The 16,270-nt window shown below is 40.5% G+C and overlaps 1 protein-coding gene across 4 annotated transcripts in view; it reads left to right on the forward strand.

The window, feature by feature from the left end:
• SLC44A5 (solute carrier family 44 member 5) overlaps window positions 1-15,483 on the forward strand; it is a 200,862-nt gene extending 185,379 nt beyond the window's left edge. For 3 of the 4 annotated variants that reach the window (XM_039484187.1, XM_039484190.1, XM_039484188.1), the window contains exons 19-22: window positions 4,776-4,846; window positions 6,641-6,729; window positions 7,613-7,697; window positions 10,085-15,483. In XM_039484187.1, coding sequence (XP_039340121.1) covers window positions 4,776-4,846; window positions 6,641-6,729; window positions 7,613-7,697; window positions 10,085-10,197 — 358 coding nt within the window. In that variant the 3' untranslated portion in view covers window positions 10,198-15,483. The remainder of the gene's footprint in view (window positions 1-4,775; window positions 4,847-6,640; window positions 6,730-7,612; window positions 7,698-10,084) is intronic. The other variant, XM_039484189.1, reaches the window with a different exon arrangement.
• The last annotated feature ends 787 nt before the right edge of the window (window positions 15,484-16,270 follow it).

Consider the following 16,270-nt stretch of genomic DNA (forward strand, 5'->3'; position numbering starts at 1 on the left):
ACCATTTCAGGGTTGTTGGTGGCATTCATGGAGGAGCTGCAGATGGTGGAGTGCCACTTCTGAGCTTGAGAAACTAGCACTGACTGGTGGGATAGCATCATAATGCAGGCTTGGGATGATGAGCAGTGGCTGCAGAACTTTTGGATGCACAAGGCCACATTCCTGGATCTGTGTGCTGAGCTGACCCCAGCACTCCAGCGCAGGGACATCAGAATGAAAGCTACGCTGACAGTGAAGAAGTGAGTGGCAATGGCACTGTGGAAACTTGCAATGCTGGATTACTCAGTGGGAAATCATTTCAGAGTTGGCAAATCCATCGTGGGGGACATTGTCATGCAAGTGTGCAGGGCCATTAATTGTCTCCTCCTGGCAATATGCAGGACATAGTGGATGGATCTGCAGCAAAGGGGTTCCTGAAGTGCAGTGGAGCAATAGATGGCACACATGTCCCTATTTTGGCACCAGACCACCTTGCCACAGAGTACATCAACAGAAAGGGCTACTTTTCTATAGTTATGCAAGCATTGGTTGATCACCAGGGATGCTTCACTGACATCAGTGTGGGCTGATCAGGGAAGATGCATGACACTAGCATCTTTCAGAGCACAGGACTGTTCAGAAAGCTAGAAGCAGGGACGTTCTCTCCTGACCAGCAGATTACGATTGACAATATTGAAATACTTGTAGTGATCCTGGGGTACCCAGCCTATCCCTTGCTCCCCTTGGTAGCACCAAGGAAAGATTCAACTACTGGCTCAGCAGGTGCAGAATGACAGTAGAATGCACTTTTGGTAGATTGAAAGGATGCTGGCATTGTTTACTCATACTATTGAATCTCAGTGGAAAAAAACCCATCCCAGTGGTTTTAGCTGCCTGTGGTGTCCTACATAATAACTGTGAAGAAAAGTGGAAAAGTTGCCACCAGGGTGGAGAGCAGAGGTGGAGCAGCTGTCTGCTGAGTTTGAACAGCCAGACACAAGGGCTATTAGAAAAGCTCAGCATGGAGCTATAGGACTCAGGGAAGCTTGGAAGAGCACTTTAACAGCAACCAACAATGATGGGTTGTGGTGTACTGTGCTCTACCTGGCCCTGCTGTTCTGAGGCCTGTTAGGAGTTGTATGGTGCTTGGTGCACATCTATGAATATAACACTTTCAATGCACCTATTAATTTTTACAGTGTACATTTGTGATTATTAGCCTGTGTATGTCACTGGTCCTAAGAGTTGTATCACACTATACAACAAGTGGCTGCTTTCAGAACTCCTAGGCACTCTGCAGCATATGCTGTGAACTAATAAAGATTAATTATTTTCGAGTTTTGTTTAGTAACAAAACTAGTGCAAAGAAAAATCTGTGCAATCTAACAGCAAATACATTAAGAACTTAATAAATTAATGGATCAGAACTTAACAAGGGGAAAGAACATTCATGTCCATTTTACCTACACATACTGCAACTGTGGATTTCACAGGTCAGTTTATGTGATGCTGTGGTTGTCCTTAATGTCCCCTGGGGTGAAGTGATGGGGTAGGGATATGGCCCCTGACACCACCTGGAATGTTGAGGGGAATATAGGGAGATGCTGTAATGGAGTTTTCTGTGGACTGCAAAGGGAGGTGATCCTGTGATTGTTGAATCTGTAGCATCTGGAGAAGTGCCATTATGTCCTGGTGAATCTCCCTCTCCTGGGACTCTTGGCCCAAAACCCTGTATGATCTTTCCTTCTCCAGGATGTCTGCCATGTTTACCTTCCAGGCCCTTTGCCATGATATGATTCACTGACTTGCAGGATCTCACTGAACATGTCATCCCTAGTCCTCTTCTTTCTCTTCTGTAAGTGGCTCAGGCATTCCATGGGTATGGAAGGGGAAACCCCTCAAGACCACAACAGCAGTAGCTGCAGATAAAACATACAGAGGTACTATTGTCAATATAGTCACAATGGAAAGCGAAAGTTAAGAGTCAGAACTTCCCCCTTTCCTTGTTAAACCAGACATGCTTGTGCACACTTCTGCTGTAGGGTACTTGTGCATGGCACCACTCACAGCACTGGCCAGAGTGAGTAAGGCCCACAAGGGGGAGGGAAATGAGGAGGAAATTTCTCGGTTGCATGAAACTATACGTATAGGGCAATAGCACACTTACCTGAGGTTCTTTCCCCTGCACTGGGCTCGTCCATGCTCAACTGCCAGGACTGACTGGATGGGTGGAGTCTCAAACAGGTCCTGGCTTGTGCCATAGCTGGATCTCCTGGTCACATGTCCCCCATCCTCCTCCATCTCCTCCTCACTGTTCACACCAGGATCCCGTGACTTGGGCTCCTTGGAGGTATCCACAAGGTGTTCTGCAGGGTGGTAGTGGGGTCTTTGCCGAGTTCAGCATGCAGCTCTTTGTAAAAATGGCAGGTCTGTGGCTCAGCACCAGATGGACAGTTTGTCTCCCTGGCCTTCTGATATGCCTGCTGCAGTTCCTTTGCTTTCACAAGGCACTGCGGCTGATCCCTGTTGTACCCCTTCTCCTGCATCCCCTGAGCAATCTGCTCATAGATATCCATGTTTCTGTGACTGGTCCATAGCTGTGCTTGCACAGCGTCTTCTTCCTACAGGCCAGGAGATCCAATATCTCCTGTCTACTCCAAGCCTGAGCGCATCTGGAGTGTGTAGCCGGCATGGCCAGCTGGGCAGTTGCACACAACAATGGAGAACTGCTAGGTGTGCTCACCAGGCTGGATAATCAGGAAAACGCATTTCAAAAATGTGCAGGATTTTAAAGGGGAAAGAGACCTTCCGGTTTCAATGATCCTGGGCAATGGAGCTATCAATTGTGACCAGAGCAATCAGTGTCTGGCATTGTGGTACAGCTGCTGGAGGTCTGTTGTTTGACATAAGTAACAGTCGCATTGCATCGACCTCAGTACATCGACCATGGCTCACCACTGCTCATTGCTGTAACAAGCCACTTAGATCAGTGGGAGACAAATTTAAATCTAGATACATGCACAACTAGGTCAATGCAAGGTGGCTTATGTCAGCCTAACTATGTAGTGTGGACAAGGCCTGTAGCTTGAAAGCTTGTCTCTTTCACCAACAGAAGTTGGTGCAATAAAAGATATTACCTCACCCACCTTGTCTCTTTAGTAAATTTCGTGGCAGAGGTCTGAGATCAGATCAGCGATCTAATGTATTTTTCACAAGAGTACAGTGCGGGATGCTGAAAGATAGCCCCAGAGGTATGTGTCTTGGGGGGAGTTTGGAGTGCAAGCCTGACTTGCAGGGCCGGCGCAACCCATTAGGCGACCTAGGCAGGGCACTAACATTTGGGGGGCGGTGACCGCGGCAGCAGGATCTTCGGCCGCCCCAGTCGTTGGCAGTATTTTGAGGGCGGGACCTTCCACCGCCTCTGTCGGGGGTGCCATTTCGGGGGCAGGACCTTCCACTGCCTAGTGCACCAAAAAAGCTGGCGGCGCTCCTGCTGACTTGTACTCACCCTGCAGCAGCAGCTCTTGTCTGCAGAGCTGGGCATTACAACCTGGCACACAGGGTCGCAGCACTATTTAGGTTTGGCCTGTCCGGCCCTCCGTAGATGAAGGCAGATGGGCCCAACCTGATTGGTACTGTGATGCCGTACACCAGGTTGCAGCACTACTCGATTTGGGGCCTAGTCAAATATGTTTTTACAGCCATTTCCAAGACTTCACAGACTTTACTTAAATTCATGATTACCATGACCTCCATGACAAAATCATAGCCCTGGCTATCGCTTCCACTCCTCTCCCTTATGCTATTGCTCTTAATCACCAAGAGCAATAGCTAGGAGCCAGGCAAATCTTGTATTATTTTGAATTAGGATTTTCTACTCCGTATAGTCTAGCTCTAATTCCTAACTCTGACAGGCTAATGATGGTTTGTTTCCTTTAATTTGGTTGTTGAATGTTTATTTCATGCTGGTACATTACATTACCATATACATAGCCTTCATTGTTGTCAAGTGTCTCACAATACAAGTCTCAATTCCATGCCATGAGTCAGGCAGGATTTTGATCAGAGGCTCCCTGCAATAAGCCCCCATTCTGGCTTCTTTTCCTTCCTGTTGTTTTCAGTCTGATTACAAGGAAGACTGAGCAATGCAGACTTACTGTCAATTTTTCTGACTCCTAGCATTCATTCACCTGGGGCTGATTCCCTGCTTTGAGATTGCCTCCTGCTGTGCTGAGACACCTCAACAAAGCCTTGAGGTTTCAGTGCATTCTGAAAGCAGAGACCATGTGGCTAGCAAGGAGTGAATGAAATGGACAAAAGTCTACTGACAGCATGTACGAATGCTGGGTCTCCTACGTTTTGGTGCCAGTTCACCTCCTGCTAGGGCTGGCCTGCCCAGGATCCTGCTATGAAGAAAAGGAGAAATATGCTAATTTCTTTATCAACAGAGCAACACCCAATTAATAGTTTTCAAATGCTGTCAGCAGTTTTGCTGTCATATGGCCCTGTTCAGCAATGTGCTGAGTGCTCTCACCTCTCATTGATTTCGTTAGAAGTCAAAGGTCCTTAGCCCCTCACAAGACTGGGCATTTAATAACCAGAATTCTAAAATGCTACCCTCCTGTATTGTCTCCATGTTGATTTCTTGCATTGTTATATTGTTGGCCAAAGGACCAGTTCAAGACAATGACCTTTCTGAGCCAATTTAATCAACTTTCCATGGATTTCATGGAATATGAAGAGTAGAGATGTTCTGTTTTGAGGTGCTCAAACACCGTTTGTCCTCTGTTGAATAGAGTTGCGGTGCTGGACAAAGTTACAGATTTCTTGTTGTTCCTTGGGAAACTTCTCGTTGCTGGTGGTGTAGGTAAGTCAGTTATGTCAATGTAATGTTGATTCTTATTCCCTACTAGCCTAGAAAGTGCTAAACTTCTGTGCTCAGACAACACGTCAAGGACTTGCTCTTGCAAACCTTGATACCATAAGCACTAATCACATGAGCAAAGAATTGCAGGATTGAGCCCAAAGAAGCATGTTTTCCCTCTCTTTTTTCATCTTACTTTGTGCATTTGACAGTATTTTTTGTATAGTCACTTCCACTGTTCTCGTGTGGGTGTGTGATGGCTGCCATCTTAGTTGACACACTGGGGATTGAACTGGGGACCTCCAGAACTAAAAGCATAAACCTCTACACCTTGAACTAAAGTAGTTTGCCTTGGACTGTAACAGACTCATATCCTCTGCGGATCTGGCAGAGAGGGGAACCTGTAGTATACCATCCCCAGTGTGTTACAGGTGCACATTCTTCCTCAGACCGTGCAAGTGGGTATTTATCAGCAGCAACAGCAGCACTGTAACTGAAACTGAACTGTCAGCAAGCTGCATGCAAGTGTGTGTACGGAGAGATGGGGTGGGCCTGAGCATCTTTTGTAGTGTTGCATTCAGGCCTATTCAAAGGACCCTTCCAAACACAAGCCAGGGAGCAGACAAAACCTAACGTTTTTACAGTTTTTCCTTTCATACTAATAAAAGTCAGTACATACTGTTCAGTGTGCTGCGGCAGACAACTGATTTTTTTTTAATTGGTCCATTTCAAAAATTCAAGTTGACTGTGTCCCCTTCAAGCCTTTTAAACTTTTCACGTTTCAAAACATGATTTCATTGATGCCCATCTTTTATATTTTGTGTATTTTTTTTAAAAAAAATCCTAAATGGATTATTTTTTTACCAGCAGACGAAAATTAGAATTGAGACCAAATCTGCAATGTTTTTGTCATTACTATAGACTGACTTTCAAAATGGGAAGGCAAATGTGATTTGAAACTCTCTCTGAAATGTAAAAAGCAGCAAAGAGTCCTGTGGCACCTTATAGACTAACAAATATATTGGGGCATAAGCTTTTGTGGGTGAATACCCACTTTGTCAGACACAGTATTCACCCATGAAAGCTTATGCCCCAATACATCTGTTAGTCTATAAGGTGCCACAGGACTCTTTGCTGCTTTTTACAGATCCGGACTAACACGGCTACCCCTCTGATACTTGTCTCTGAAATGTGAGCCATGAAATGCTGAAATCGATTCATGTTTTCCTCCTCCTTAAGGATACATTCTGTAGGATAATTCATTAACATGCCTTTTCTGTTCTGCGTAGCACAGATATGATGATGAATGAATTTATGTAACTCTAGATTTATCATTAAGTGTATTTATCAATAGCTATGCCATTTCTATTTTTAATCTCAAATAGTTAAATATTCATCCAAGAGGTGAAAGCTAAAGCCACAGGCTTTTGCTCACGTATGTCTTTTAATTTATTTTTGTTCAAGATCAGTCTGATGGTCTTTTTTATGATCATATATTTTATTGTATCATATATTCTTATTTATTAGTTTTGATATAAAACCCAGTCTGACTCATGAAATAAAACAATTGAGTCAAGTCTTCCTGGCCCCACAAGTATCTTTATGATAAGGCATTTATATGCCATTTCTGTTCTAGTCAGAATACAGATCCTGGGGATAATTGATATCTAGAGATTTATTGCTCAGAACCTCCTGAGTCTGTTTTCAGCTGTTCTTGTCTTACCCATTCCTCATGAGTGTTGAAGTCCCAGATAGCTATGTGAATAAGTAATGGCCTGTGCTCTGTGCTTCTTACAGGTGTTCTAGCCTTCTTTTTCTTCACACACAGAATATCAGTGTTCACACAAGAAACACCAACATTAAATTACTACTGGGTACCCCTGTTGGTAAGGATGCAGTTTACATTCTTAGGACACTGTGAGAGTTTTGAGGGGCAGCTCTGGGTCAGTTCTTGGGGAGCACTTACTGGCAACTGCATCTCCACCATCCTGTCAATGGGCGCAGCATCCTCTTCTGTGGCTAGCCAGCTCTGCCAAACTCCATCCCTCCCTGACTCAGTTCAGGTAGCTTTGTACCATTATGGTGCTGCAGTGAGCCTCCAGGGACTTGCACCTTCTGTGTGCAGGAGAATTAGGCTCCATGCCAGCTCTGCACAAACCTCCACACACAGCACTGGGGTAGACAATGGGGAACCAATTGCAGCATGTCTTCCTAAAGGATGAGGTCTACAGAGCAGAGAGAAAGCACTTGGCTCCTATGTAGGGTGACCAGATGTCCCGATTTTATAGGGACAGTCCCGATTTTGGGGTCTTTTTTTCTTATATAGGCTCCTATTACCCCCCACCCCCGTCCCGATTTTAAACATTTGCTATCTGGTCATCCTACTCCTATGTAAATCTTTTCCCTGTGGATTCCCTCATAGATCTGGGGATAGCTGCAGGTTGGGTGGTGGGCCCTCTCTCTTGAAGGGGCAATCTGAGAGAACTCCATGAACTGAAACAGAGTTTCTTAGCCCTTTTGTGGGTTTTCCTGCACTAGGAACAACATGATTCCAAGTTGCCATCTTAGAAATTGGTAACAGGTGTATGTCACCTCACAGTGACTTTAATCTGTGATCTTTTGCCTCAGCAGCAAGACTACTGCAGAATTATGAAACTGTAAATAAATCCTTTTCTGTTGGTTTAACAGACTAAGTTTTTGTTTGTTCTTGTTCTTTGAGGTGATGTTGCCATGATGGTGTCAAATGTATGTGTTTGGTTTTTTTTGCAGACTGTCATTATTGGCTCTTATCTAATTGCACATGGGTTCTTCAGTGTCTATGCAATGTGCGTTGATACACTTTTCCTCTGCTTTTGTAAGTATTGAGTTCTCTTTCATTGACACTCTTCTTCTGATGACATGCAGGTAAAGAGTCATCTTGTCAGTTTCCTTACAGAATTAATGTGACATGCTGGCATATTGTGGGAACAAGGAATTGCTGCTGTTCTTAATACAGGCCATTTAATTTTAGTACCAAGGGGCTTGTAAAGCTCAGTGATCAGATATGCCTTCATTAGCCTATTTGCCAAGCTAATGAAATGTATCTGGGGCTCACTGGGGCATCTAGCTTTTTGTTTATTAAATGTTTCCTAATTTTTACTAACACTTTGCTTCTGGGTGTTTTGTAACCAGACTTGTCCAGCGACAATTCACTCACGTGTCTTACTAATGTCAATGGGCTTTGCACTCAAGTGTTCTCCAGCAAATGCTTTTATGTGGCTGATAAAAGGCTAATGTCCTTTTGGTTTCATACTAATAACGACAAAAGCTTCATGCTGACTTAACATGAAATTACCTTAAAATACCATTTTAAAACTGTCAGTCTCTTGTGACTCCATAACAAACAGTTGCTGACTCTTGAAAGGGAGACGGTTCGGGGCATGTTTGACTTCTTGTTCAGAGGATGCTCAAATTACCAGAGAAATCAATTGGTCTCAGTTTGGACCCTAATTATAAGAACAAGGTGTGCTCACTAAAGGCAACTCATTCCATTTGCGAGACTTAATAAAATTTTGGATTTTACTGTAATGGGAGCAGTAGAGTAGACCTTGGCAGGTCAGAGCAGGAGTATATTGCATTGGTCAACATTGCATCTGGTTGTATTATTTGACTGTGTTAACTAGTCAAATAGTCCCTATGGTCAAGGGTTCCTAAATGCACATTGTGGCAGTGGGAGCTTGAGGCACGTAAGCACGACTAAGGGCTTAATCGCCTCCCCCACCTCCATCTGGATAAATTCTCTAACTCCTCTGAAATCTCGCCCCATTGTTAGAAACAAAGTAGTGAATTGGACCCCAAGCTCAACCCTTGCCGCCTGGAGCCTCCGTTCCCTTGGAACAGGCCAGAATGCCAGTGACACAGGACTTGGAGCACACTGGCATGTGGGGGACACAGAATAAAGTAAATCAGAACCATTTCCTGACCACCTTCTACCACCTTTAATAACCATCTATATTTATTTATTGCAGTGGGCCCTGTTTCTCCTTTCACAGCAGTGTAAATCAGGAATAATCCATTGATATGTGAGAGGAATCAGAGGGGAGGTGTTTAGAGGCTCACAAGAATCAATCAGTTTCCTTCTCCATTTGATCACAAGACTTAGATGCACTAGCTGTTTGTCTTGGAGCAGAGAATTAGATGTCAGGAGACATTAATTTTTTTATTTTGAGCTGTGCCAGTGACTCATTGTGTGACATTTAGGCTGAATCCTGCAAAATGATCTGCACAAGCAGCCCCATGCAGATCACATGGCTCGACATCTCATTTTCCCTATCAGTAAAATGTTCATCTATCTTTGCAAACTGTTTGGGATCCTTGCATGAAAACGTCTGTACATACATGCAAAAGATTACAGTTTATTAGTGCAGTCGAGGCACAGCAAATCTATTCAGTCTTGAGCATTCTTTAGAAGAGTACAAATCATTCTTTTATAATCTGAGGTATAATATTAATAACCACCAGTAACTCATGTCACAGCTCTGAAGATATCTCCTAGTTTTCGCTAGTTCATTCACTGTTTAATGTCTCTTTTGGGGGAGAGGGAAAGTAGAAGGAAATGCATTAAAATTAATGGGAAAATTAATATTTTCTTGTAGGTTTCTTTCCTTATATGGCAAAACTCTGAGTCTCCATGCCATTATTCAAAACTTACATTCCACTCTGCTTCCCATGTCATATACAGCTGTGTATTATGGGAGCAAAACTGTGCACTTATGGGGTCAGATTTTCAAAAGAGCTCTGCTTCCTTTTAGGGATGGATTTTCAAAAGTGCTCAAAACCCAGTAGTTTCTTATATGACACTTTTGGCCAGATTTTCAAAAAACTAAACACCCACAGGCTCTTCTGGCCCTAGTTGTGTGTGCTGAGCCCTTCTGAAAAGTCCAGTGCAATTTTTAAACAAAAGAACTGGAAGAATTAAAAGGATTGATGTGCATAACTTTAGAATGTCAGTGTAGCCATCCACTGATGTTTGTCTGTTTTGGTGTAAAACCTCCTCTGATTTGGAAAAAAGTGGAACTTGGTGCTTTTTCCAGTGTCCACCAGCAACTTAACAGCACAACTAAATTGTCTGGTATCAGATTTTCTAATGTTGTTTTTTCTGCTTTTTCCCTTGTTCAATTCTCTACCCTTTTATGTTTGTTCATTTTTTGTTTGATTGCACTGCTGCTTGCTGCTTTGCTGCTTTTGCTGATGCAAATTCAGGTGAAGATTTGGAAAGAAACGATGGATCCACAGCAAAACCATACTACATGTCAGCTAGCCTGCACCGAATTCTGGGAAAGAAGGAACTAAGCCCTAAGAAGGCAATGGGATAACTTTAAAAAATTGCTGGAAATCAAAACAATGTCACTTTTAAGTGGGATATGTATAAACTAGGCAAAAGTTAAAACTGTAAATGATGCTTCTGGTTGATGGGTGATTCTTTTTCTTTTTGCTTGTATCTAAAATCATTAGCAGTTTGGTAACATCTAACTAGATAGGGAAATGCTTAAATTAAGAGCTGTGAAACAAGGCCACGTTTTAGTTTATAGAGTGCCTATGAAAAAGGAAAATGTAAATTTGAATAATTTTTTATCCATAGCTAATGGTGTTTTAATAACTTTTGTAACACAGGTTGCTGTTTCAAATGACAGCTGTTTTGATAACATTTCTTTTTTTATAAGTGTATCTTTGTAAACGATATTCAGGCAATTTTTGAAAGCACTACAATGTAACCTAATTAGCCATAAAAATAGATCAAGAGACTCTAGCAAACCAGCAGATGGTACTAAATTTGTAAATATGGTGCTATGGTTGTATTTTTACTGTACAAGCTGGTTGACAGCTATTTAAACTGTGATTATATATGTACTAATAGTTCCCTACATAGATCTTTTGATCACCTCCTTTACAAACCGTATATGTTAATAAATGAGAAAGGGTATCACACAGGTTCAGTCTCAAAGAAGGTAGGTAAAGTAGACTACAGCTAAAACTGCTTTATAGTGAAATCTGTTGTAACAAAACTCCTTTTAGAACAGAAGTTGGGTTAAACATTAACCACCATTGAAGGAGTGTTCCACTGTACTTGAAGAACATGGTTTGTGGTTCCCGCAAACTTTCTATTTCTATCTGGTGCAAGATGAAATATGTATAGCTCTCAGCTGATGTGAATGGGAGATGCCCTTGTATTAGTATCCCCTGTGCCTAATGGTTCTATGATTTTATTCTACATGATGTTGAGGTTGAGCTCCATCTGCAGTATGGAAAGGAAAAACTGAAACACAGCCATTTTCCTTAGAGGCAGGTCTTCATGGCCCTCTATAAGCTCCAGTGAATTCTTATTTCCTGTGTCCATCCAGGTGGGCTTCCTCCCTACTTCCACAGGCTGAATGCATTGTCTCTGTGGGACTCTCAGCTCCTGTTAGCCCATGGAGTAAGTGGCCAGGGCTAGAAATAAAATCTGAGTCTCTCACCTGATAAAGCAGAACACTAACTATTTAGACCAAGGAGCCAGGGTTTGTTTAGTGTATGTTTAAATCATTAAAATTGCATGGTTATAAATGCAAAGACTAGTAGTAGCTTTATATTATTGGTGTAATACATATTAGTATTACACTAAGGGCTTATCTACATGGTGCCAGCAAAGCACACTAGAGGGGTGTGATTTGTAACACATTTTAATGTGTTGCACCCTAACTGCCCTGTGTAGACCTGCTGATACACTGTAAAAGGACTATGTTAAGGCAAACTAGGTACCTTTTAGAGCACACCAGCAGGGTCTAACGGGGCTGTTAGAATGTAATACGTTAGAGGGTTTTATAAATCACACCCATCTGGTGCTGTATAGGCAAGCCCTAAAACCCAAATTCTGCAAGCCTTCTGTGCATGGAACTACCACTGAAGTCAATGACAGTTCCGCTTGTGCAGGGCTCACAGGATCAGCCCTACATTTTATCTGAGCATAATGAAGAGTAATACAAAGAATACATGATTACTGTAAGTAGGCAGAATGGGGTAACCTTTCAAGGTGATGTTACTTTTGTGAATGGGGATAAAAATACTTTAACCTATTTAAATACTAATGTAGAATAATTGTTGTAAAGTTTAAGGGGGCCCAATGGGCCAGCGTCCCATGAGCATCCAGAGATCCAAAGCCAGTGAGGCTACGTTCTAACTTTCATGGGCTACAGAATTTTGAATTAAGTATTCCATGGCAGTCCACTTAACAAGGGTGGAATTGGCAACATCATCCAGCTTTGTTGCTATTACAGAAATTGAGCTCCTGGAGTTCAATGAGAACCTCAGCGTCAGAACACAGGAGCAGGTTCTTTTCCAGTTTGCTGAAGATTCACTCATATGGGAAAGAATTTTTAAGAGCCCATACTTTGCTCTTTGGAGGACAGCTCCATTCCCAAGGTCAACCAAGAAACAAGAGTTGGTATAATACAACAGAGATTAAAGGAGGGCCTTCCTCCATCCTGCACTTGGGTGAATGGGAGGGGAGCAGGAAGTTCCCATCATGCCTAAGTAATTTTGTTTATTAATACTAGCCATAGGTTGAATCAGTTGACTACAGATGAGTTATTCCCCCCATATGTTTGGAGTAACTCCTGGGGAATGGAAGGATCTTGAGATCACGTGGCCTATACTTTCAAAAGTGACTAGCGCTTGTGAAGGCCTTGATTTTTGAGTGTCCATCTTGAGACACTTTAAAGGAGCCTGGCTTTCAGAAAGTGCTGAACACCCGCTCTTTGAAAACCAGGCTCTTTTACAAGGCTTTTCAAATTGGGTATCCAAAAATTGAGAAGCAAAAATGCAAGGCTCTTTTGAAAATTTAGGCTAGAATGAACTGTTTGGGCTGTGTGCAATCATTCCATCACCTGCTGATCTGCTATTCTGGATCAGACCCCAATGTAATATAGGATGGTACTGTAATTAGTTCATTAATTGGCACCTAGAAAGACTGAGCAGAGCTCAGTTCTGCAGTGGATTGAAGAGTTTTACTGGGTGCTCTACTGAAAAAGCGTATTTCTGAGTACAGTGCGCTTTTTGCCATATGAATGTAACTGTAGAGTTTAATATGACATAATAGAATATGAATATGACATAATAGAAATAGTAATAATAGTCATATGATTAGAAGTTTTTTTTAATAAACCTATGCATTTGCTAGAAGAATTTCTAAAAGTTTTAAACTGAATTGTTTATATACCATATATATATATTATAAAGTTCCTCCATTCATTACTATTTTGTGAGAATTAATTTAGACTATAAATGAACAGTGTTTCTGAGAAGAGCATTTAAAAGCCATTTTTTAAAATGAAGCAATTAAGAGAACTGTGAAAATGCAAAGCAATATCGCTTAAATTCTGCAGTCAATCAGCTGAAATACTTTTTAAAAATTATTTAAAATTAAAATGGGTAAAAGAGAACTGAATATTTTGGAATTATGTAGGCAGAAATTAATACAAATATTAATTTGCAAATTAAATCATACTTTTAAAAGAATGTTTAAGGTGGATTATTATAATGATTCCTAACTAATCCTTTAGGCCAAATTCTGCCAATTTATGACCTACGCAGTCCCAGTGAATTCAGTGAATTCGGCACTTTACTCTGTTATTTGCTTTAACATGAAGATAAAACTTAATTACTATGTATTTCCTCACTTTAGGGAAGTGGAATATTGGGCTAAGTATGGGATGTTAAGATTGTTTATTATATAGGTTTTGATCCTACAGCCACTGAAGTCAGTGGGAAAATTCCCATTGATTTCAAAGGGTAGAGACAGGCCCATATAGTGACAAAAGGCTGATTATTATTCCAGCTGTTTACAGTGTAACAAAATGCCAAAACATCAAGTATTGAAATAAACCTAGAAAGCTAAGAGAGCCGTTGTGCATTAAGAGTTCAGTAGGTGGTGCTATTACTTTTCTTATTGTACTGCTTTGATCATTTACTTTGTGCCATTCTTCCTCCTAGTGGAAGATTTAGAAAGACATGATGGCTCTGCAGAAAGACCCTATTATATGAGTAAATCTCTCTTGAAGATTTTGAACAAGCAGAATGTAGAAATCAAGAGACATTAGAAAATACCCAATGTTGTAACCACCCAGTCGTGTTGGATTTAGTCCTGGTTTGATGCATTGTCTTCCCAACACAGTATTAATTGTTGGCTTTTATTTGCATGTTTTATACCAAAGCTTCTATGTAAAGCCATCAGAATTAGTAAGGAAACTGTTTAAAAGACAAAAAACGCAAGATGCAAACATTTTTATACTGAGATTTGTTTCTTTTTCAAGCTGTATTTAGCTTTTAATTCTAGTGGCTTGGATGTTTTGAAGATGCTGAATATTCTTTTAAATATAAGCATTTAAAAATATGAAATGTTTTCCTGTTGCATATTGTGGTATAAGACAGTAAAAAGATTTCAGAAATCATCATATTAAGCTTATTCTAAAAAGAGAGTCTTTAAATATCCTAAAAATAAATGATCATAAAAATGATTAGACTTAACAGATTGTCTCTGTATTGTAGTATAGAACTTCAGTCTTTAAACTATTGCCAGTCACCCAGTCTGTACAACTGTGTCCTCTATGACAAAAGTGCCTTACTGGCTATTATTATTACCCAGCTTATATTTTAAAGTTTACATACATAATTTAAACCATAAAATAAAAATTGCTAGATAGGAAAAACAAGACTCTTCCAGCTTAGTTGAAATGAAATGGTATAAAATCAACTGCATTTTAAATACATTTGACATTTTTGCTAAATACTGCAGCACGCATAATTTCCCTGTTACTGTTGTCAGGTCATAAGTATTTTATGCTCCAAAAAAGAAAGTAAAAGAGAATGGTTTTGTTGCAAGAAGAAAATCATGCAAGACTGTTTGGTTTGCTTTAGTAAACTTTTCTAAATCTAATTTAGGGGATGCTGAACTCTTTAACTGGGTGTCCTATTTTGTCTTCAGCTTCAGAGATAGCCCATTGTATTTAGATAATTGAGGGTAGAATTGGGCCCTTGGTATTTAAAATAGAATGAAAAGGGAAGTTAGTAGATATCTGTTACACCAATGTTATATATGTTTTTTTTAGGTTCCCAAATGTAAAGTAGATGCTTCATTTTAAGCCTGATTATTTACTATTCTGGAAGTGTTTTATAAATGACCTTTAATTTTCTAACTTTTGATACAGATTATTGGAATATAAGTGCTTCATGTTTAAAATTACTAGTGCTACTAATATAAAAACTGATTGTCCGTTACTATATGTTACAGAAGGGTCCATAAGCATTTATCTCAAATAAGTACAAGTAAAATCACAAAAAGGCAATTTACAGGTTGAGAGAGAAGTAACTGTCATTTTCACTTATCACATTTTTCATTTTAATGTGACTTTTAGAGATTTATCATTTTCATGCCAAAACCAAACTAATGTGAGCACATGACAGTCTGAGCTCTAAAACCTGTTTGCTTCTGCTGTGCAGAAATATTGGGAATGTATTGTTTAAATATCTTTGATAACTAAAATGTTTAATATTTAATGAAATTTGTTGTTACTTATTGTTTTACAGCTCTTGGGGTATGTTCTAATAAAGATTTAGATATAAAAGAAGGATGCCTTTGTGCTGTTGCTTTTATTTACGTGTGTGGCTTTTTAGGCAAATACCTTCATGAAAACTCACTGCAAAAATATTTTAGTTAGATTTATACCACACCACACAAGTGCACCCATCTCATGTCCTGGGTGCCACTGACATCTTGATACATCTCCTTAAATAAACAGACTCCAGCAATTACCTGCAGATAGTACAGCCCTGGCAGCAACATGATTATAATAAACCTCACCAGCAAAATCACTCCCAGAATGATGCATCATTGCAATGTAGCGATTAGGAGTATTCAGCTCTTGGCTCAATCCAAGAACTCTCCTTAATTTGATTTATTTATATGTGTTTTAGCACCTGTTTTTCAAGCCTCTTAGTACCTTGTACAACTTAAAAAAAATATTAAAGGATCGATATCCATAACATGAAAGCTACTGGGCTGACACTAAAGTAAATGGGTGGTGAACCTGAAAACCTAGAGGTGATAGGAAGATTTAGTATTATTATTTATATTGCACTAGTGACTAGGTTTCTCAATCAAACACTGGGGCACACTGCAAACACATAACAGAGAGACAGATCCTGCCCAGAAGACCTTACAATCTTAAGTAAAAAGCCTAATGTCCTTATCATGAAAGGGATAGAAAATTCCAGTTAATATGGATGGACAAATTTCCCTTTAATAAAGTGGCAAAATTTCTGTGAGAAACTAAATAGGACAAAGCTCATAAGACCTGTGGCTCTTGCTACAGCCTCAGGATCAGATCCAAAGCATTCTCATTCAAGGGATATTTG

Source organism: Mauremys reevesii, linkage group 8, assembly GCF_016161935.1.
Source record: "Mauremys reevesii isolate NIE-2019 linkage group 8, ASM1616193v1, whole genome shotgun sequence".
Lineage (NCBI taxonomy): Eukaryota > Metazoa > Chordata > Testudines > Geoemydidae > Mauremys > Mauremys reevesii.